This window comes from Equus asinus, chromosome 23 (assembly GCF_041296235.1).
Source record: "Equus asinus isolate D_3611 breed Donkey chromosome 23, EquAss-T2T_v2, whole genome shotgun sequence".
Taxonomy (NCBI): Eukaryota; Metazoa; Chordata; class Mammalia; order Perissodactyla; family Equidae; genus Equus; species Equus asinus.
The window spans coordinates 34,376,589-34,400,333 of NC_091812.1; the positions used below are offsets into that span (position 1 = coordinate 34,376,589).

Here is a 23,745-nt window from a genome sequence, read left to right on the forward strand (position 1 = left end):
TCTACAGTGTTTTCAAACCTACCCACACCAGAGGTATTTATACACACTGTGTCGAGGGCAAAAATCAAGCTGTAATTTACAGAGTCTTTTAATTTGCTGTTTAGTAGGCACACAACTAAATGGCAGATAAAAGGCAAGCTTGTTTTGCTATAAACTAGGTTGAGCTTGGAGTCTGGTAAGAAGATGACATTTCTTTTTAGGAAACCTTTGTAAGGAGCGCACATCACAAGCTGGGTCAACTGCAAAGACCCTTTAACCATCCAAGAATGCTTGGTGTTGGCCCTAAGATGGCGGCTCTGTGGGATACAGCAAAAGCGGTTCTAAGAGAGAAGTTTACAGCAATTCAGGCCTACTTCAACAAAGAAGAAAAATCCCAAACAGATAATCTAAAAGCGCATCTAAAGGTACTGGAAAAAGAACAACAAACAAAGCCAAAAATCAGCAGAAGGAAGGAAATAATAAAAATCAGAGCAGAAATAAATGATACAGAGACTAAAAAAACAATAGAAAAAATGAATGAAACCAAGAGCTGGTTCTTTGAAAACAGAAACAAAACTGACAAACCCTTAGCTAGACTCACCAAGAAAAAAGAGGGAAGGCTCAAATAAAATCAGAAATGAAAGAGAAGAGATTACAATGGACACCTCAGAAATACAAAAGATAATAAGAGAATACTATGAAAAGCTAGATGCCAACAAATTGGATAATCTAGAAGAAATGGATAAATTCTTAGAAACACACAACCTTCCAAAACTGGACCAAGAAGAAGTAGAAAATTTGAATAGACCAATCAATCCCCAGTAAGGAGATCGAAACAGCAATCAAAAACCTCCCAAAAAATAAAAGTCCAGGACCAGATGTCTTCCCTGGTGAATTCTACCAAACATTCAAAGAAGACTTAATACCTATCCTTCTCAAACTCTTCCAAAAAATTGAAGAGGAGGGGAGGCTTCCTAACTCATTCCACGAAGCCAACATTATCTGATACTGAAACCAGACAAGGACAACACAAAAAAAGAAAATTACAGGCAAATATCACTGATGAACATCGATGCAAAAATCCTCAACAAAATACTAGCAAATTGACTACAACAATACATTAAAAAGATCATACATCATGATCAAGTGGGTTTCACTCCAGCGATGCAGGGATGGTTCTGCATCTGCTAATCTAGCAATGTGATACACCACATTAACAAAATGAAGAATAAAAATCACATGATCATCTCAATAGATGCAGAGACAGCATTTGACAAGATACAGCATCCATTTATGATAAAAACTCTAAAGAAAATGGGTATAGAAGGAAAATACCTCAACATAATAAAGGACATATATGACAAACCCACAGCAAATATCATTCTCAGTGGAGAGAAACTGAAAGCTATCCCTCTAAGAACAGGAACCAGACAAGGATGCCCACTGTCACCACTCTTATTTAACATAGTATTGGAAGTCCTAGCCAGAGCAATCAGGCAAGAAAAAGAAATAAAAGGGATCCACACTGGAAAAGAAGAAGTGAAACTGTTACTCTTTGTAGATGACATGATTTTATATCTAGAAAACCCTAAAGAATCCACTAAAAAACTTTTAGAAACAATAAAGGAATACAGTCAAGTCGTGGGATACAAAATCTACGTACAAAAATTAGCTGCATTTCAAACCACTAACAACGAAGTAGCAGAAAGAGAAATTAAGAATACAATACCCTTTACAATTGCAACAAAAAGAATAAAATACCTAGGAATAAACTTAACCAAAGAGGTGAAAGATCTGTACACTGAAAATTATAAAACATTGTTGAAAGAAATCAAAGACGACACAAAGAAATGGAAAGATATTCTGTGCTCTTGGATTGTAAGAATTAATGTCGTTAAAATGTCCACACTTCGTAAAGCAATCTATAGATTCAACGCAATCCCTATCAAAGTTCCAACAACATTTTTCACAGAAATAGAACAAAGAATCCTAAAATTCATATGGAACAACAAAAGACCCCGAATAGCCAAAGGATTCCTGAGAAAAAAGAACAAAGCTGGAGGTATCACACTCCCTGATTTCAAAATATACTACAAAGCCATTGTAACCAAAACAGCACGGTACTGGCACAAAAACAGACACACAGATCAATGGAACAGAATCGAGAGTCCAGAAGTAAACCCACACATTTATGGACAGCTAATATTCGACAAGGGAGCCAAGAGCATAGGATGGAGAAAGGAGAGTCTCTTCAATCAATGGTGTTGGGAAAATTGGACAGCCACATGCAAAAGAATGAAAGCAGACCATTCCCTTACACCATGCACGAAAATCAACTCAAAATGCATTATAGACCTGAATGTAAGACCCCAAATCATGAAACTTCTAGAAGAAAACATAGGCAGTATGCTCTTTGACATCGGTCTTAGCAGCATATTTTCAAGTACCATGTCTGACTGGGCAAGGGAAACAAAAGAAAAAATGAACAAATGGGACCACATCAAACTAAAAAGCTTCTGTGCAGCAAAGGAAACCATCAACAAAACGAAAAGACAACCTAACAACTAGGAGAAGATATTTGCAAACCATATATCAGATAAGGGGTTAATATCCAAAATATACAAAGAACTTACACAGTTCAACAATAAAAACCCAACAATACAATTAAAAAATGGGCAAAGGATCTGAACAGAGATTTCTCCAAAGAAGATATATGGATGGCCAACAGGCATATGAAAAGATGCTCAACATCATTAGCTATCAGGGAAATGCAAATCAAAACTACAGTGAGGTATCACCTCGCTCCGGTCAGAATGTCTATAATTAACAAGACAGGAAACAACAAATGTTGGAGTGGATGTAGAGCGATGGGAACACTTGTTCACTGCTGGTGGGAGTGCAAACTGGTGCAGCCACTATGGAAAGCAGTATGGAGTATCCTCAGAAAATTAAGGATAGATCTACCATATGATCTAGCTGTCCCACTGCTGGCTATTTATCCAAAGAACTTGAAAACGCAAAGGCATAAAGATACTCGCACCCCTATGTTCACTGCAGCATTATACACAATAGCCAAGACTTGGAAGCAACCTAGGTGCCCATCAAGGGACAAATGGATAAAGAAGATGTGGTATTTATACATGATGGAATATTACTCAGCCATAACAAATGATGACATTCAGTCATTTGTGACAACATGGATGGACCTTGAGGGTATTATGCTGAGTGAAATAAGTTAGAGGGAGAAAGTCAAATACCATATGATCTCACTCATAAGTAGAAGATAAAAACAACGACAAACAAACACATAGCATTGGAGATTGGATTGGTGGTTACCATAGGAGAAGGGGAAAGGGGGGAGGGCAAAAGGGGTGATTAGGCCCACATGTGAGGGGATGGACTATAATTAGTTTTTGGGTGGTGAACATGATGTAATCTACACAGAATTCGAAATATATTATGATGTAAATCCGAAAAAAAATTTAAAAAATAAATTAAAAAAAACTGGTACCCAACACCAGAAGATATTAAGAGCGGCAAAGACAATGCAAAGCAAGTAATCTGTAAATGATGCCTTATGCAAGACGGAGTTGTTGAAGCTGGGTACAGAGTACATGGGGGTTCACTGTAGTATTCCCTCTACTTTTGTATATGTTTGAACTTTTCAAAAGTAAAGTTTAATACACTGCTTTGAAATGCTTAGATGAAATGCATTTACGTATCTCTTCAGAGTAAACTGACCACTATCTCTGCTGATGACAGGCTAGAGATGGTACAAATAAAAATGAAAATTTGGGATCACAACTAAAGTCGTTAAAGCACAAAATTTGCTATGTTCTATACTTACCTCACCTAATTTTTTTTTTTTTTTTTGGTGAGGAAGATTAGCCCTGAGCTAACATCTGTTGCCAATCTTTCTCTTTTTACTTGAGGAAGATTGTCACTGAGATAACATCTGTGCCAACCTTCCTCCACTTTGTATGTGGGAGGCCACCACAGCATGGCTTGATGAGCAGTGCATAGGTCTGCACTCGAGATCCGAACCCATGAAACCCAGGCCACTGAAGCAGAGTGTGTGAAGCTAACCACTACACCACTGGGCCCACCCTCACCTCATCATTTTTTGATGGAAGATCTAAAGAATAACCAAATAAACAAAATGTGGAGCTGACAGGAAGATGAATAAGAGCCCTGAGTAATTTTTCCAACTGGCCTATAGTCTAGTCCTGAATAAAGAGTATTCAAATGATTGGCAAAAATACTTGTGTTAATTCAACAAGATAAGATAATTCAAAAGAGTATCCTGGAGATTATATGGAAATAGACATTCCTGGACACATTAGTTTAGGGAAAAATAAATCCAAGAGTATGCCATTCCTCCCAAAGTAGATCCTTTGGAGTACAGTTCCAGAATTACTTGCATGTACAAGTCTAGTTAAAGCTGACTGCTGCCTTTTAAATTTAATTTAATTTCCTCAATAAAGCTCCGAGTGTTCTTTGCTAATATAATAAAGAGGAAAAACAGGCTGTGACAAGCCAGACAATTTTTGCTGGCAAAGCAGACTGAAATAAATATCCAGTCCTTAGCTTACTTGTAGCAATAATGTGTTTTTCACTGTGTCTAATGCAATGATTTAGAATTCTGAGCTGTGATGGATTAACCTGTACCAATGCCATTTTTGCTCACTTAAAAAGCTTTAAATAATAGAAGTATACCTTATAGGTATTAGAAATAGCCATCTATCATTTTAAACGATTATATATGAATATATATATACACTATATTCATCAGCTTTTACATTGGATGAGTTTTGTAGACATGTTTCTACAAATACAGATGTCTCATTAAATTATTTAATAGACATATTTAAAAGTAATATGTTATATTAAAATTGCCAAGTCCTTCTGATTAGTATATATCTCCTAGTTGGCTCCACCATGATTTGCTTCATTGTGGCTTCGCTGGTGGGATGGCTGAGAGCCCAGGGGTTGGCCAGCTGCTCAATGAGACTCAGAGGCTACGCTTGGTCCAAGTTTCCACATCCACTTCAACGCATAAGGTGAAACTCCTGAATCTGCATCACTGTCTATTGTAATCCACCCCGTCTGCCTCCCTGGGTAAAGAGCAAAAAGGATTCTCTCTTCCTCTCTCCACTTTAATGGACAAAGAGAGGGAAGAAGAATGGGAGAATCTGTCCATGATAAATAAGACCTTGATGGTTTGGACTTAAACTTTAAACTCTAAGCGTCTTAGTAGAAAGGACCATAGCCTATTCAGTTTTTGTACCTCCCACAGACTTAGCATGGAGCCTTACATAGTGCAAGAATTCAAAACTATTTGCTAAATGACATGTAGTTAATTCAGTAGGAAGGTAAGGCAGGATTTGTCAACTGAGATTCCTGTGGTGGTTTGAAGGCAGAGAAATCAAGCTGGTCCATGCCCTGAGATCATAAAAGGTTCCACAGGGCAGGAAGAATCGCTGGTCTGGGAAAATCACCACTGGTATTGAAAAGCCTACAATTTAAGAAGAACAGCAAGGATCTACCTATGGGGTGAGTTTTAAGAAGTGATAGAAAACCAGGAATATGAGAGGTGTCACTAGAAATGAATTCTTTGGGGTCTTGAGGTATTTTATTTTTAAAATAATAATAAATGTAAGTGGTCAAAATTAAAGAAAGTATATGAAAGTGGCTCAATGCCAGATAGCACAAGGCCACATCCCACATAGCTTGAGGGTCATGGTTTGAGGTAGAAATAGAATATAGTAAGGGAGGGGCCTGTGGCAATGTTCTTGTGTCCATGTGTTACCATGTGATCAAGACCCTACATTTCCAAGGGTGTTTACCTAAAAAGATGGAGTGATAAAAGAGAGACAATTTATACCAGCCTTGAGAAGGAATTCAACTTTGAATAAGGAGAATATTTAAATTGAGAGGCAACTGTTTAAACCAGAAGAGACTGAAATTGGTAAGTTCAAGTTTGGGGAAGTGGATTTTAGTAAGCAAGATTAGTTGTGGAAAATTAAGAAACTATCTTCCCTACACAGCTGAGTACAGAGAAATTAAATTTGCAACCTGGAATCAGTGCTTTCTCTGTTCCTTTAAAATTAGGTCATTGACATTTTTTCTGAAATTGCTAATAACTTAGAAAAAAGTTGGATAGCTCTTTTAGAAAGAGGATGGCAAATCTTCACCTCCAGAGAACATCTGTCATCATCTGCAGCCAGATTACCAGGTGCTTGTGAAAATGTAGCAAATGCTGAGTTGCGTCTGGAACAGTTTGGAACAGCTGGACCTAGCTGAATCCAGGCAAAGTTTACAAATGAGGTCTTCGTGTGGAGAAACGAAGAGAAGTTAACGAGATGTGAACACCAGCCGGGCTCTCATTCAGGCTGGATGAGGATATTGTAAATAAACATTAGGTTTTAACTTCCCTGCATCTCTAATTGCTATGGACAACTGATGCTATCCAGTGGACTACTTATCCCTTTTTAAAAACTTTTTTGAAGTATACATGTAGAAAAGTGCACAGATGTATTCTTTTTAATAAAAAGTTGAAATTTAATATATACATTCATTAATAACAGGTTGTTCTTAGCCATCACTCTTATGAGGGGAGCAGAAATTCCTCCATGAAGATTTCCTTCCTCAGCTACAGAGGTGCAGAATTTCAGGGGACAAAAGTGAGGAGAGAAGAGTCACACTTGCTTGACCAAAATACTAAATTTAAAAATGTCTTTGAAGGGTTAACACTGGTGACATCAAAGGGAAATTTACTTGCAGAGGAAGGGGGAAATATAAAAAATGCTGACTGATTCTGACAGGGAAGAAGAGCCATTTTTGTGAGCGAAAGCTTCTCAGAAGCCAGTATGTGCTGATCTTTTTGGAAAGAACTAGAACCAGTATGTGGCCAAAGAAATACCTTGCCTTTCACAAGGCAGTCACACAGGCCCCATTCCTACAGCACTGTGGGACTCAGTAAATGGACACTAGGTGTGGAATGAATAAAATAAAGCCCTGTTAAAATCAAACCAATTTTCCTCTTCAAAAATGTTCCCAGTTGCCTACGTTGAAAGCTTCTGGGAGGAACATAAGACCATGTTTGACAAATGCACAGCAAGCTAGGTAACATACCACAGGGCATGTTTCTGAACCATTTCCTAAATTTTGTAGCATTTTTCCAGACCCTAGAAACTCTCAAATACTCCTTAAGCCTCTGTAACTCAGTTCCCTCACCAGATTCCAGAAGTTTCTTCTAAGCTATGGAGGCTTACGTCCATTTGGTAAGTTGCTAGGGTTTGCCACTCTTCTGTCTCCTTTGGTCTGGGTATTTACAACCCTGCGCTATTTCACATGGTGACCTGTGTGTGACTGACACCAGCATCCATAACCGGATCCGCACTAGCCAACCTCAAAGCTTTTCCAGACACATCTTCAAAGCCAAGGTTGCTACCATTATGCCCCCTGTTGTCACTTCCCCTTCCTGTTACAGCTCTCTTCTCTGGTTTCCCAGGATTTCCAATAGTGAAGAGGCTATGGCCTATGGGGACATTTTCTTCCCTTTTCTCCCTCCACTCAGGTACTTTGTGAGTCCTTCCATTTGGGACCTACATTGATCTTACCTCTAGACTTTAGGTCATCCACAAAATCAAAACAGGTAGATTCTTTTCACACAAAAGCAGGGAACCCTCACATACTAGATCTAGCATCATTCTATTTCATAAATCCAAAGACTTTAGCTTCCATTAAGCTGAATTATTGCATATTTATATTTCTGTGTGATAAGTTATTTAAAATGAAAGCTAGCTAGGCAGATAACAACTACCACCTCAGGAAATATTTGAATTTCCTAATCTCTAGGTAATATTTCTTTTAGAAAGAAAAGAAAAAGGAGTTTACTTTTTAGGGCCAAAGAAGATATTTTCAGTATTCTATTTCCATTCGTTCTGTAGAAATTTTTATAATACTCCACTTGGTTTGAAGTGAGGGATTAAAAAAACAACTACTGGCTCAGTAATCCTTCAGTTTCCGTAGTTAATGAGAATTCTCAAAAGCTGCTCACACAGGAGTCAATGGCATACATTTAGTCCCCAATCTCCCTTTCCACAAGATTCGAAAAACAATCACCTCCACTGTAACCATCACATTTCTCAGAAAGAAGTTTTACCTTTAATAGGATTTTATGCGCACACATGTTGGTAACAGGTGGCAAGTGTCAATGGACTTGATTATGCTTTTCATTAAACTTTCAAAATTAAATGTTCAGATTACTAATTTTACTTTGTGTCCCTCAGTCACTTGGCACTATTTTCTTCTTTCCCTCCTTTCTCAAAGTAGGTTGCAAGGTTTTACTAACTCATTGCTCTGTCAAACCAAGTTCTCTACTTTGATAGAGTCCTTTCCTAACGGCACCTTCTCCAAGAGCTCCTTGTCAGGATTAGAAAAGCAGTCAGTGGGCACTTCCAGCCCATCCTGTCTGTATCTGTCTATGTTAAGACTTAACACTTTCATTTCAGAGGTTTTCCCTGATTACACTTGCAAGCCCCTTAAGGAGAGTGTACTGATGAAAGAACCTGGGCTCTGGAGTCACAGAGGCCTGGGTATAAATCCTGGATCCAGCACTGTAAGCTCTGCAGACCCTGTAAAGCTTAACCTCTCCCGAGTCTTCATTTTGCAGAGTTGTTGTGAAGACTAATGAGAAAATCTATCTATAATGTCAAGTACTGCCTGGCTCAGCGAAAGTCCACAGAAATGTTAACTGAATCAACCTACGGATGAACTGAGCCTTGGAAATGTGTCTTTTCCGTCCATGAAATCATGTATTAAGAACTGTATGGTATATATGTATTTTATGACTATTTATTATGTATAATGCATGCTAAATATTAAGCTACTTTGATATCTCTAGGCTATATCTAATATGGAACCCTCCCTCCACCCAAAACTGGAATAGCTGGTTTTGAAATACTGAGAATTACCTGTCTGGCTCAAATTGAGGTATCTGTTACTGAGTAGAAAGTCAGGCATAAACAACATAGAAGAGTGTTTTGATTTTTGTAGCTACCCTGAAACTCTCTTGTACTGACTATCTTGTCCTTCTGTTACTGCCATGAGGAGCTCCTCTCCATCACCCTCCTGCATTAGAGCTGAACTGCAACAACTGGCAAAAGCCTGGACAAACATCAGCCTCTTTCCAGGACGGATGAACAGCTGTGTTGTACAGACAGTCTTTAAATGGGGACACCAGTCAGCACCTAAATAAACAACTGAGTAGACTAAGAGGTCAACACAGTTGCAATTTACCAATTTACTGTCATTAACAGACAGTGGCCAAATGAGCAATATAAATGTACTTCAGACAACTATCCACAACGTTGATGTGATGATTTGCTCTGACTCTATTTCATACCAAACCGTGGCTAGTATGGTAGTGTTCTGTGCTTTGGAGGGTAGGAAAATGAAGTCACATAGTTCCTGTTTTCCTGGAGGGCAGACTTTAGAAGGCAAACATTAAATATGTATCCAAGTAATTACAATATAATATATAAATACCAATGGCTATAAAGTAGAATTAGATGAAGGGCTGTAAGTATTTAAAGTCTCATAGAAACGCTTATTATTAGAAGCACACATGGTGAAGTCCTATGCCTTAGGCCGCCTTCTTAGGAATCCCTATCAATCACATTAAGTCCCACAGACACATAATCAGCCATTAGACTTAACTATGTTTTTCTGTTTCATTTTTCACCACTGTTTCATATACCCCCATACTAATTCTTTATTGGATTTATCTTTTGTTCTGCTGGAGTATATACTCAAGTAATTTTTTGACAAGAGACTTAAATATACACCTATCAGAATGGCTAAAATAAAATAGTGACAAAAGCAAATGCTGGTGAAGATGAGAAGAAGCTAGATCACTCACACATTTCTGGTGGGAATGTAAAATGGCACAGCCATTCCAGAAAAGAGTATGGTTGTTTCATACAAAACCGAACGTGTGCTTACCACATGGCATAGCAATTGCAATCGGCATTTATACTAGAGAAATGAAAACTATGCTTATGCAAAAACCTGAATGCAAATGTTCATAGCAGCCTTATTTGTATAGCCAAAAACTAGAAAAAATCCACATGTTCTTCAGTGGGTGAATGGCTACACTGTGGTACATCCCTACCATGAAATATCACTCAGCAATAAAAAGGGGCAGACTATTGATACACGCAATAACTCGGATGCACCTCCAGGGTATCATGCCGTGTGAAAAAAGCCAGTCTCAGAGGTCACATACTGTATGATTCCATCTATATGGAATTCCTAAAATGACAAAATTATAGAGATGGAAAACAGATTGGTGGTTATGAGGGATTAGGGAGAGGTCTTGAGGGAGGGAGGTGGCTGTGGCTATATATAAAAGCGTAGCTTGAGGGATCTTTGTGGAGGAACTGTTCTGTATCTGACTGTGGTGGTGGTTGCATAAATCTACATGTGTATAAAGTTGCAGAGAAGTATACACATTGCACGCATGAGTGCACACACAAATGAGTGCATGTAAAACTGACGAAATCTGAAAAGAGTCAGTGGATTGTACCAATGTCATTTTCCTGGTTGCAAAGGTTATACAAGATGTATGACCTTTCCTATACAAAGGTCATACAAGATGTCACCAGTAGGGAAACCAGGTGAAGGATATATGAGATCTCTCTGTATTATTTCTTCCAACTGCATGTGAATCTATAACCATCTCAAAGTAACATTCATAGAAGAGAACTTGTAGGTAGAAAACTTTTTAAAGTTCTTGCATACATGACGATGTCTTTATTTCTATTCTCACAAGGAAATCTGGCTTGGCTAGGCATAGACATCTATGTCCCAAATCATTTTCTCTCAGGATAGAGTGTGGAAGGCATTGTTCCACTGTTTCACAGAACTCTGTGATTCTCTCCAGCTCAAACAATCTTTGATTCTATGAATGGCTTTAATTTATTTATTTGTTCACCAACTTTACCTTAGCTTTATGTTTATATTGCAATGGTATCAAAGTAACTATTACAGATTGCAAAACTCACAATTTAAAACAATGGAACAAATCAAATATATCATGGGATTACAGGGTTTATAAAACATAATTTGAAAGACAGTGAATTTATCTATAACTATTTGGTAGGTAATCTTTCAAGGTATGGTACAGAGATTGGAGCCGATGATACCCCTATCCCGTGCTCAGGTTTTAGCTGAAGTCTAAAAACAAAATCCAATTCCTTACCAAGAAAGCAAATAGCTTAAACGTAAGCATTGTCATCAGGAAGAGCTGTACGTCTTTTCTCTAGTAAGTCTAAAGCACTTTTTGCTCTTTAATGATAACTGGGAAGGCAACCAATATTAAAAGAAAAGAACTGTCAAAACTAAATGCAAAAAAATTAATGCTAAATGAAATTACAGCTGAGGGGTAAACACTAGTCATAATGCTACATTAAGTATTCTAGAAAAGAACTCACATTGTAACCCATACAAACATGCCCATAGCTGAGAGGAAACTGATCTACAAATTTAGATCTTGCCAAACATAGTTAGAAAGGAAGATCCTAGTTTCCACATCAAAAAGTCTCAGTATTCTTAAGACTGGTTTCATTAAATTCTGAGGACCCATTAATATTTATGGTGACAGACATTTGTGTGAAAAAAAGAAAATTGGTTCCACACTATTTAAAAATTAATAACTTTGCTGCTCAACAAAAAATGATAATAAATGTAAAATAAGTCATTTAGGTCATTAATTATCCAGACTGTCTGATATGACTCCCACTTGAAGGAATAAGAAATATTTGGATTATAAACACAAGTTCTCACTAATATGCTTTGTGTCAATGTCATTTTCCCAGGGTTATCAATAAATATTGCAGGATGAAATAATTTGTCAAATTAATTAAATGACATGGGACTCTTTAGATAGATAAGTTATGTCAGAGAAGAAACAATTATAGCAAGTCAAAAATGAATATGAAAATAGTTCCTGTTTTTCCAAAATTGATACATAAATTTCCAATTCAAAAGAGTTTTTATCATAATCTTGAAACATGTACTAAGTGCGTGCAATAAGCAGGTGTTGGAGGTGTAGACAGATAGAAGGACTGAGCTTTGGCTTTGGGATATTTACAGTCTAGCTGAGGAGAGAGTAAATATACCCAAAGGAGACAGGGGTCAGCACTGAATAGAATAAAGTCTAATGACTATTTACAACATTGCTTCTTATGGAAAAATAACTGAAATATAATACACTTCTGTTACACAAATGATGTATAATATGGAGACAATAGTACAGTTTTTCAAATAATCCCAAGTGATTCAAAATGGAGATCATCTGCTTTATGGAATTCTCAATGCCATGTTTGGCAGGCATTGTAACCATACTGGATACTTCCTCCAAAATAGGCAGAACCTAAAAAACAGCTGGCTACATAAAAGTCACTAAAGATAGATCTTCTTGGAAGTGCACCTAAACCTGTCTCTCTTTATTATCAGATAGTTTACTGCATTTATTCCTTTGTTCAAATGCATATTTCAATAAACATTTACTAAGCACCAGGCCATGCAGATTGAAAACAGATTATGGTTTGATCCTCAGGCTTAAGGACCTACATGTGAATAAGTGAAATAGTGTGTTAAATCTCACTAAAGAGGTAAACCCAGGATGTCTGGGGACCCACAGCATGGTGGGCTTCAGGGAAGTGATGCCTGGGTAGTCCTGAGATGAGCAGATGAGGGCCAGGGGGAGAAGAGTGAAGAAGAATGACCCAGCAGAGTGAGGCACGCATGAAAAGACCAAAACCTTTAGACAATGTGTCCAGTAGAGCAGAATGGCTGGAGAAGGGAGCAAGAAGCTGAAGAAGGAAGCTGAAGGAGCATCTGGAGAAGGTGACAGGGCCCAGATCAGGAAGGATCTGACTGTTCCAAGCTAGGAACTATGGGCTGTGGCCCAAAGGCAGTGGGGAACCTCAGCTAGAGGATCATTAGGAGGTGGTGGTCTTGTGATCTGAGGATCACTTTGGCAGTTGCAGATGTGTTGGAAGGCAATGATACCGAAAACTACTTAAGAGGCTACCGCAAAACTCCAGGTGATGAATAATCAGGGTCTCAATCAAGTCCATGGCCATGCATATGGAGAGGAGAGGGCAGATCCAAGAGTTATTTAGGAGGCAGACTGGATGGGACACGGGGATTTACTGAGTGTGGAGAAAGAGAAGAAGAAAGAAGGAAGGAAAGGGTAGCTTCAGGGTACTGATGTAGGTAACCGGCTGCATGATGACCATGTTCCCCAGGCCAGGGACAACCGGATGAGGAGTGGCCTTGGGGTTAGATGATGGACTACCTGGGAAGAGCAGTTTTCAAACAGAACATGCATCTCAGCTTGTTTGTCACATGGGGACCACCATAGGGCGTGGTTTGAGTCAATCCTACTTCCTGTTTTTGATAGCAAGTGACCTGTGATGTCCTGGCAGTACTTCTTCCTTGCCGTCACAACTCTTTCCCTGGGCCAAGTTCACTTACAGGTGTAGATGGCTGTCACAGCAGGTAGAGGATGAGGCCAAAGGAGAGGAAATGCTCTGAGAAAGGGAACCCAATTATTTACATGTCCATTTTCCCCAGACACGGCTGACAGGGAACAGCAATGTAGGGGTCAGAGAGAACCCAAGATCTGGATCCCTGCTTTTGGAAAGAGCCCTTTGTTTGAATCCCTTGGCGAAGTGGGCTCAGCAGGATTGAAGAATAAAGTGAGTCCAGTTTTCTAGAAGAGTTCTGAGTGGTGACTATGCTATGTGGAGGAGTTAGGGATGGACCATCATAGGCGGCAGGCTTATAGACAAGGGCCCAAGGCCACGCTGAGGAAGCCAGGACAGGGATGTGGGGGAAGATGGCATTTGTCAAGAGGGCTCCTTGTGGGATGAGGCGGTTCAGGGCATTTCAGATGCTGAGCCCAGAAGCAGCAGCTCTGACTGGGAATCAGGGAAGTAGTCTGTGGGGAGCAGGCAACAACGTTCAGAGGTCAAGCTGGGTCATAAGTCATGCAGGTGTCTTCTGGCCAGCAGTTATGCAAGAGCAATGGAACCCTGGGGCCCGAGATGTCAGGCAAAAATATGAAAGAAGAGCAGGGCAGGAAGCAAGAGCAGGTCAGCAAGAGGTCAGGAGGCTTACGGTACTGCCTGGGAATGACAGAAAAGCTGGGGTCCAAAGGTCTGGAATTCTCAGATTTGCTTCTTCTAAGCCCTTAAGAGGTCCCTGGCACCACCAGAAAGGGTCTTTGACATTATTTGGCTCCTGACTGCTTTCCTCTCCCACCTTACATGCTCTCCCTTACTGTTAACTGCTGCACCACCAAACAACTCTAGTTCTTGGAACACGTCATGCTTTTTCATGCCTAGCTTATATTGTTTTCTCTTCCTCAAAATACACTTCTACTGCTTTGCCTACCTGGAGAACTCTTCTCTCTCAAAACCAAGGTATGCTGTCAGCTACTCTGATCCTGCCCAGGTCTGAGAACATTGTCATTGTACTTAATACACTGTCTGGCAATTGATTAAAAATGGAGGTCATTCACCTTATGCTGGCACATAGTAGGCCTGCAATATATATCTGATAAGTGAGTGAAAGGATGTATCCTAATATGGGTCTAGTTCACCTTTCTCTGGCTGGGCGCTGACACAGTAATGCAGTCCCGACTGGTTTGTTTCTACAGCCTTAGCAGTACTGCCTCACTTAGACAGAGGAATGTTAACAGCAAAGAATCCCAATCATCTGGCGCTGGCACAAGCCCTGGGGTGACCTCACGTCCTCCCTGGATCTCCCAGCACCTCAGCTAGCACTAAAGCTCAGTTCTGCAAGTGAGGGAGATGTCAAGGCAAGAGATGCTCCTGGCAATGTCAAGCAGACACTCCATTCCAGCCATCCAGGGTGTTGGCCCTTCAGAGGACGGCCTGAAGAAAGAGAGATGACTACTGCACGGCTCCAGGAAGGGGGTTCTCAGCCTGGGGTGGGGAGGTGTCAGGGGACGACGGGCTCTAAGATATTCATGAACTGTTGTGTGGATAGACATTTTTCTGGGGAGATGGCTCCCAGCTTTCATCAGTTTTGCAAAGAGGTCCATGACTATTAATTATTAAGACCTATCATTCCAGAAACGTGCCTTCTTCAAGGCAGCTCTGCTCACAGAACCAGCTGCTGACTCCAGATCACAGACGCCTTGGTCACAGTCGAGGCAGATCATGGAAGAGACTCAGGTTCCCCCACAGCGAGGCATGTACACACTCCCTCCCACCCTGAGAAAAGACTTTCTGAAGATAAACATTGTGCGTAATTTAAGGAAGTTCTGAGATCTGCATCTTGTACAAGATCAAATGCAATCAGTGAGAGGGAGTCAGCCTTAGAATACCTCGCCATTGACCTTCCTTAGGACAACAAATCTTCCAAATAATGAAAAATAAAAAGGCAAATCTCCAGGGTCTCATTCCTGATGAAGAGTCATGTTTGACCTCGTTCTATCAGTAATGGGCTCAGGAAATACTAATAAACAGACAAATCCTGTGCAACGACTCCTTTACATTTGACCTTTCCTTTTGTTCTGGCGTAGAAGCCTGTGGTTTTGGAAGACAGCAGGAAAAAGGCTTTCCATATTAAAGAGGCAAGACGTGCACGCGCGCACACACAAAAAGAAAGCAAATCTAAAACTGGAGAGGCTTGTACTAAACTCTGGGGAATCGAGAGTTACTTTTCACCCACATCCTGTAAGGGCAGAAAAAGCACCGGAAAAGGTTTCTACTAAAATATGTGTGTTTTGTTTTTTCTTTTTTAAAGAAAAACATGAATCACTCATATCCACTCTGATATCTGAACAGCTCAGCTGGACACTTTTTTGTTTGCTTGGTTCCCACTGTTCTTCCCCCGACTTCTGAAAAGATAATTTTAAAAAGTGCTTACAGTAAATCTTTAAATTTCCATTGTTAAGAGCATGTAGTTTGTACCCAAACAGGTGTGGGCTCTGCCATTGACGTGCTAAGTAATGCTGGACAGGTTCCTTAACCTCTTTCAGAGCCTAATTATTGATCAATTAAAATGTGAGTATGAATAATACTGACTTCAAATGGTTGCTGAGAGAATTAAATGAAACGATGCATTAAAAAATCATAAACTATACCACGTCTACTGAGGCAAGGGAAACAAAAGAAAAACAAACAAATGGGACTACATCAGACTAAAGAGCTTTTGCAAGGCAAAGGAGACCATGAACAAAACGAAAAGACAACCCATCAACTGGGAGAAAATATTTGCAAATCATATCTGACAAGGGTTAATTTCCAAAATATATAAAGAACTCGTACAACTCAAAAACAAAAAAACCCAAACAACTCGATCAAAAGGTGGGCAGAGGATATGAACAGAAATTTTTCCAAAGAAGATATACAGATGGCCAATAGGTACATGAAAGATGTTCAACATCACTAATCATTAGGGAAATGCAAATCAAAACTATAATGAGATACCACCTTACAACCATCAGAACGGCTATAACGAACAAGGCCAAAAATAACAAATACTGGAGAGGATGTGGAGAAAAGTGAACCCTCATACACTGCTGGTGGGAATGTGACCTGGTGCAGCTGCTATGGAAAACAGTATGGAGATTTCTCAAAAAATTAAAAATAGAAACACCATATGATCCAGCTATTCCACTACTGGGTATTTATCCAAAGAACCTGAGATCAACAATTCAAAGAGATCTATGCACTCCTATGTTCACTGCAGCATTATTCACAATAGCCAAGACATGGAAGAAACCCAAATGCCCATCAACAGATGAATGGATAAAGAAGATATGGTGTATATATATATACAATGGAATACTACTCTGTCATAAAAAAGACGAAACCATCTGATTTGCAACAACATGGACGGCCCTTGAGGGTATTACGTTAAGTGAAATAAGCCAGACCAAGAAAGTGATTTCACTCAAATGTGGAAGATAAACAAATACATGGATAAGCAGAACTGATTAGTGGTTACCAGACGGGAAGAGGGTGGAGGGGAGGGTGAAAGGGGTAAAGGGGCACATATATACGGTGACGGATAAAAATGAGACTGTTGGTGGTGAGCACAATGCAGTCTATACAGAAACTGACATATAATGATGTACACCTGAAATTACACAATGTTATAAGTCAATATGACCTCAATAAAATAATTTTTTAAAAAATCGTAGACTAGCCTAGCATACTCTAAGCACCCGATAAATGATAGCCAAAGAATAGGAGCTGTGGAGTTATATCTCTATCAATAAAACAAAAGATTTCAAGGACACACCCTTGTGCATTCTCATACACGTTATAATATGTAGAAAGAAAGACCCATAAATAGTAGGACTGCTTCTCAGTGAGGATTCCTCACTTTATAGGTCACATGGGGCAGTTATACTGCCTTCCTCACCTTCAGGTGAGCTTGAGTCTGGCACAGAAGGGACCCCCTCCCCTGAAGCAGCACAGGTCATCTGTCCAGGCCCACAGAAGGCCCAGGAAGCCACAGCCTGGAAGGCATACCTCGTATTTCCCAGTGACCAGGCCCTGTGAGTCCTATCTGCTCTTCCAGAAAGCCCTGGTCAGGCCAGGGCCCAACCCTGCACCATCATGCCTTCTGCCCACCTCTACTATGCCCAACTTAGCTGAGAATCTAGACGGTTCTCCCAAGTTCATCTGGGACAGGAAATGATATTTCTGAGAATTGTTACTCAAATGATCATCATCCTTCAGAAGCCATGAGAGTTGCATTTTTATCTTTTTCTCCAAAAGAACTTTTACCTATTTTCTGTAAATTCACCAAGTCAGAAAAATCTTTCCCAGGTTTTGGCTTTCCTTTTGTTTTTTCTAAGTACTGCAGGCTGGGGGACTTCGAACTAGGAATTCTTCCTTACTTTTGACAATCACTCTGGCTAAGTTTGTAGTAATGGTCTTTGCTCCAACTGTCGAGCCTCACTCCTCATCGCCTCTTACTCAGATCACATAAGACAATTCCAGCAACGGTACTGCTTACCTCCTGGTGCCGCATCCACACCGAATATCCAGGGATCCACTTATCAATTCCTCCAAGCGCATTTTCTCTAAACTTCTCTCCCTGGTCGGAATCTTACCTCTTCCAAGATTTGTATATGGTTTTTCTTGCAAATTACTGCATTAAACCTAAATTTCTTTCCCCTCCAGTTTAACTACCTTTCCCACAGAAGGTGAAAAGAAAAAAAAATTCTTGTTTCATTTTATGAAAGAAAGCTGACTTAACTTATTAGTAAAATCAACAGAGACTCCAGACAATTCCTGTATCATCCAACAATTCCTTCAGCATCAAGGAAGCAAGGATCAGCACCAGGACTGGGAACAATGGGATTCTCCCTGTCCATGTTGGACATTCCTTACAAAGGTTACATTATCACAGATGACTTTTCAAAGGAAATCAAGCAACGACACTTCCTTACCCGGCAGTCTCTCTGAAGTGTTTTCATGAGTGCATTGTATGTCTCAGTATCAAAATACAGCCCTTCGTGCATGTCTTGCAGGAAATCTAAATCCTTAAACGTGGGGTTGGATTTCTCTCTCTCTTTTCGGGATGCTCTTCGCTTGTAAGTTGAGCCTTTCAAGTCATAAGTAAAGTGCATTCTCATGAAACGTGGCAAGACGTTGTTCATCACCACAATCCTGATGTTGATGCCCCCTGATTGCATGCAATACAGTCCATAAAATTTTGGCAAAAGAGTCCTTGGATTCTGATTTAAATTCTACAAAGAGAAAAAGGAAAAGAATGTTTAAAATCTCCTGTTTTTACAAAATAATGCTCCATTAAAAATGTGTTTTCATCTAATATGATAATTAAAAATGGAATGTGATTATCTTTATTAATAGCCATTGCTAAAATTTTGCTGTTTCTAATCTAGTTCTTAAGTCGGCTTATTAAAACATCAACTTTATCTTTCTACTAAGGGCATTAAAAGCGACTGAACTGAAAATGGACAGAATCTCCCAAATTAGCTCTAACTAAAAACAGACAGAGAATTGATTAGTGCCCTGTGTGACTATTCTCTAAGATAGCTAAAGAGAAAATTAATTGCTGGGGTATAAGGAATGAACATTTTAAATTTTAATAGCTCCCAAAAAACTGTCTTCCAAAATGGCTAGACCAATTTACAATCACATTTTGTAAGATCCTATATGTCTCATCACTCTTACCAGGGCTGAAGATCACCAACCTTTAAGATCGTTGTAAGCATGGTTGGTGAAAAGCAGAAACTTGCTTTTCAAAATCTGAATACCACTGATTATTAGATAAATTCACTATTCTTTAACTTATTTCTAGCCACCTCAGAGATAATTTTAAGTTAATATCCTTTGCTCATTTTTCTATAGACTTTTGTCATTGTTGGAGTTCTTGATATATTCTGGATATTTACCATTTTCCTATTCTACATGGAGTATTTTCTCCCAGTATGTTGTCTTTTTTATTATAAAAATAAGGAATACATGTCTGTTTTTGTTCCACTTCAAAAGTAGGCAAGAAATTAAAAACAGTTTACTAAAGGGCATATCCATCTATCTATAAATGAAAAATGTCCTAAGCCTGATCCTTCCTCTAATCCCCAACTTCTGAGGAAACTACTAATTCCACTTTCTATTATTCTAGAAATATTTGATTTACTTATATTAATTTTACTTATATTAATTTTGTCCAGTATTTTTTTGTTATACACATTTTTTTATGCCTTTTGTTGTAGTTACATTTACGTACTTGTTTCCTGTGCTTTTTTTTTTTGCTTCTTGTTTGAGAAAGCTTTTTATACCGAAAGGTTATAAATTTCTTTTCTTTCCTTCCAAACTTTTAATAGCTTTGGTCATTACATTTGGTTTTTACTCTACATGAAATTATTTTTCACGTGTGGAAGATCTGAATTACGGAATTTAATCTGTTTTCTCAAATGGATAACCATTTATTGAACCGTCTGTCCTTTCCTAATTAAGTCTCTCCTACATCATACAATAAGCTGTCCAAAAGACATGGGTCTATTTCTGGACGCTTTAGTTGAATCCATTGATCTATTTGTCTAGAACTGTACTAATACCACATCTTTAATAATGGTATAGGTTTATAGATTTTTAGTATATATTATGGCAGGCCCACCATTTTTCTTCTTCATCAAAAATGTTTTGTCCAGGGGCTGGCCTGGTGGCATAGTGGTTAAGTTTGTGCACTCTGCTTCAGTGGCCCCAGGTTCACAGGTTTGGATCCTGGGAATGGACCTAGCACCAGTCAACAAGCCATGTTGTGGCAGCATCCCACATAAACTAGAGGAAGACTGACACAGTTGTTAGCTCAGTGACAATCCTCCTCAAGTAAAAAGAGGAAGATTGGCAACAGATGTTAGCTCAGGGCCAATCTTCCTCACACACACAAAAAAATGTTTTGTCCATTCCTACAACATTTCTCTTCCAATGTTTATTTTTTGAAATGCTCTTAACATGCTATTTGTTTTCACTTTCAAATGAATCAACTCTGTCAACTTCAGGGAAAAATCCTATTGTCATTTTCATTGAATTAGATGGATTTATAAGGTGATTTGGGAGTAAATGAAATCTTTACAAAACTGAGTTCAGGAATGATGCATATGTCTTCATTATTTCATATAGTTTTGATGTCCTTCAATAACACTTTGTAGTTTCATTCATATTGGTCTTATATAAGGTTGGGTTTTTATAGACCTAAGTATTTTAGAGTTCTTATTATAACAATTCCTTTTGGATTATTGTTCACGTGTTATATTTACTATAACTTGCTTTCCCAATCAGAATTATAGTATGTCTTCATTTATTTATATCTTTATTTTTTCAATAAAGTTCATTATAAATTATTGTCATCATGAATGAGATCTCTTTTTTCCCTTATATTCTTCAACTCTATATGATCTACCTAATGGAATACAATGGATTTTGAGGGCTTATCTTACATCCTGCAAATCTGCTGGACTCTCATTGCCTCTAGAAACTGTTGGTTTATTTTCCTCAAGCTTTGCTCGTTTTCAATTGTATCATTTGCAGAGAACAGTGTTTATACTTTTCTTCTATTTATTTTCATACTCAAAAAGTTATTCCTAAGGATTCTAGCAAATATATCAGAAAGAACCATTGATGGAAGGCATCCTTGTCTTTTTCTATTATTTCTAGGGAAGGGGCTCTTGTTCTTCCCCATGAGCTATTATGCGAGCTCTTGGAGATTGATAAATGTAGAATATGTTTGTGTTCATTTACTTATGTTAAAAAAGTTCCCTGCCAATTTTTAATTAAGAGAAGATGTTGAATTTTGAGTGCCTTAGTTTCTCCTCAACATCTGTTTGGATAACCACATGATGTTCACATGTTTTCTTCTTAATGTGATGAATTATATTCTTTGCTATACTAGTTCACATAATTGGGATAAAACCACTTCTTCAGCTAAATTTTAAAATTTTATTTAATCAATTTAAATTTAATAGTCACAAATGGCTATGGCTACTACATTGGACAATGCAGTTCTAGAAGAAGAGACTAGTCTATTCCTAGAACCATAGAAGTTTAAGATTTACTCACTTAGCAGACTAGCAAAGAGAGTGATACCAGCCCTGATATCCGTTGAACCCAGCATATATGGGGTTAAAACCAAAGCACTCATTCCCTGCTCACTCCCTGGCTTCCTGGCTGCAGAATCCACTATCCACCATGGAGACAAATGGCCAAGGACAGCCACCTGGATTCTTTATCTCCTCCTCCTCCCCACTACAAGCAGCCTCCCCAGGCTGGTGGGAAAGCTCCCCCTGGCAAGGCCATATGCTCCCCCTCCCCTACCTAAAACCCCAAGAAAAACCCTTACTTTTAGTTTTTCAAGGAGTTTGGGATTTCAGCATTAGCTGCTCTTTCTCCTTGCTCAGCACTGTGCAATAATAAAATTCCTACTTTCTTTCACTATACCCGGTGTCACCGATTGGCTTGGGTACAATGGATGAGCCAACTCACTTCAGGTTTGATATCAAGAGCAATGTCAGTTTGATCCCAATTTTAGATTATTTAAAAATGTATATATGAATAGAATACATCTGAACAGATATACACCATCAAATAATAGTAATACGTATCTCTGGGAAAGGAATTATAGTTGGTTGCATTTTTTCTTCTTTTCCATATTTTCTATTTTCTGTAATATAAAGTACACAATTTGCTCTAAAAAATAAAGAAAAAGCAAACTACTTCTTCAGGATCAAAACCTTTTAAATCTGTGCATGCTGGTCCACTAAGATTTTTATTTAGATTTTTGATACCTATATTTATATGTGAGACATTTATAGCATTTAATATTGTCTCTAGGAGATTCTGGAATTAGATAATACTTGTACATACAAATGAGCTGTGTGACATCTCATCAATTTTGTTTTGAAACAAAGATGTCAATTATCACCTCTCATAGCAAACGAATGGCAGAACTGGGGCTTTTGAAATCCAAACTTGTTCCTGTAGCCACTCCAAGCACAGAAAATTAATAACTGTTATGAAAGTACAAAGAAACTGGAGCTATGAAAATGATAAGACTGCTTAAGGAAAAGTATTCATTTTGTTAAAATTGGACCAAATGTCTAGTAAATCCACCTGGGCTGGGCTAGGTTACTGTTTCTTTGTCTCTAAAGCATTACATACAAGATGATTTTCAGGTTATCAGAATTAACCTATGAAATCCTAAACTCTGAAGTGTAGTGCTAGGAACAGCTAATATTGAATACATGCTGGTACACAGTGCAGGGGATAAAGATGCAGCCTCTGGAATCCTACTACTTGAGTTCAAGTCCCACCTCTGTAGCTCACTGGCTGAATAACCCTTGGCAAGTCACTCCATTTATCTGTCTCAATTACCTCATCTATAGAACAGCAATGACTGAAGTATCTAAGGTTGCTGTGGAGATTAATGAGTTAATGCATGCAAAGCACTTAGAGTTGTGTTTAACGCACATCTTAGCACTCAATGAATGTTAACCATTCATATTACTACTACTATGAGGTGGGTGCAAAGAGCTTTGCAATGCCTTGCTTCCTTTATCCTACATTCTGTATCCTTTCTTTACCACAAGTCCCTCAGAAGATAGGTGTTTCCCAGCTCTTAAATGCTGAGGGGACTCAGGCTCAGAGGTTATGTTGCTTCCTCACAGTCACACACATAGTTGATGGCTGAGCTGGGATTTGAACCCAGGACTGAGTGAGGCAACAACTATGCTCTACAACTCAACTGCAGTTTACTTTAAAAAAAAAAATCTATGTGATGAACGTCATAGTATAATCTAAATGCAAAATAAAGTTCACCAAAGGGAAAGAAATGTGTCAGAATCACTAAAAAAATATAGAGAAAAACTGTTGAGGAAAGTGATTAAACCTCAAGTAGAAGCTTTAACCATGTGCAGTCACTTACCATGTAATAGCCTGGCAGTAGTTTCTGAAGGAACTCAGCTTCTTTATGCTGAACTGTTTTGATGATAAATTCATCATCACTGGTCACAAAAAACAAGGATCCACTGGCTCCGGGGTTGGACAGCTCTATGAGAGGCTCACTGCATATGGAATACTACAAGGGAAAATAAATTAACTTTTACAAACACAGGAAAGGTACGTGATGCTTCCAAGGAGGAAAACCACAGTATGACATATCTTGACAGTACCACATATCTTG

The 23,745-nt window shown here is 38.7% G+C and overlaps 1 protein-coding gene across 2 annotated transcripts in view; it reads right to left on the reverse strand.

Moving 5' to 3' along the window:
• Positions 1–23,745, reverse strand: part of PIP5K1B (phosphatidylinositol-4-phosphate 5-kinase type 1 beta) — a 274,960-nt gene that overhangs the window by 82,807 nt on the left and 168,408 nt on the right. For both annotated transcript variants that reach the window (XM_014846778.3, XM_070495622.1), the window contains exons 6-7: positions 23,488–23,640; positions 18,491–18,790 (exon numbers count right to left, since the gene is read on the reverse strand). In XM_014846778.3, the coding sequence (XP_014702264.1) occupies positions 18,491–18,790; positions 23,488–23,640 (453 nt within the window). The remainder of the gene's footprint in view (positions 1–18,490; positions 18,791–23,487; positions 23,641–23,745) is intronic.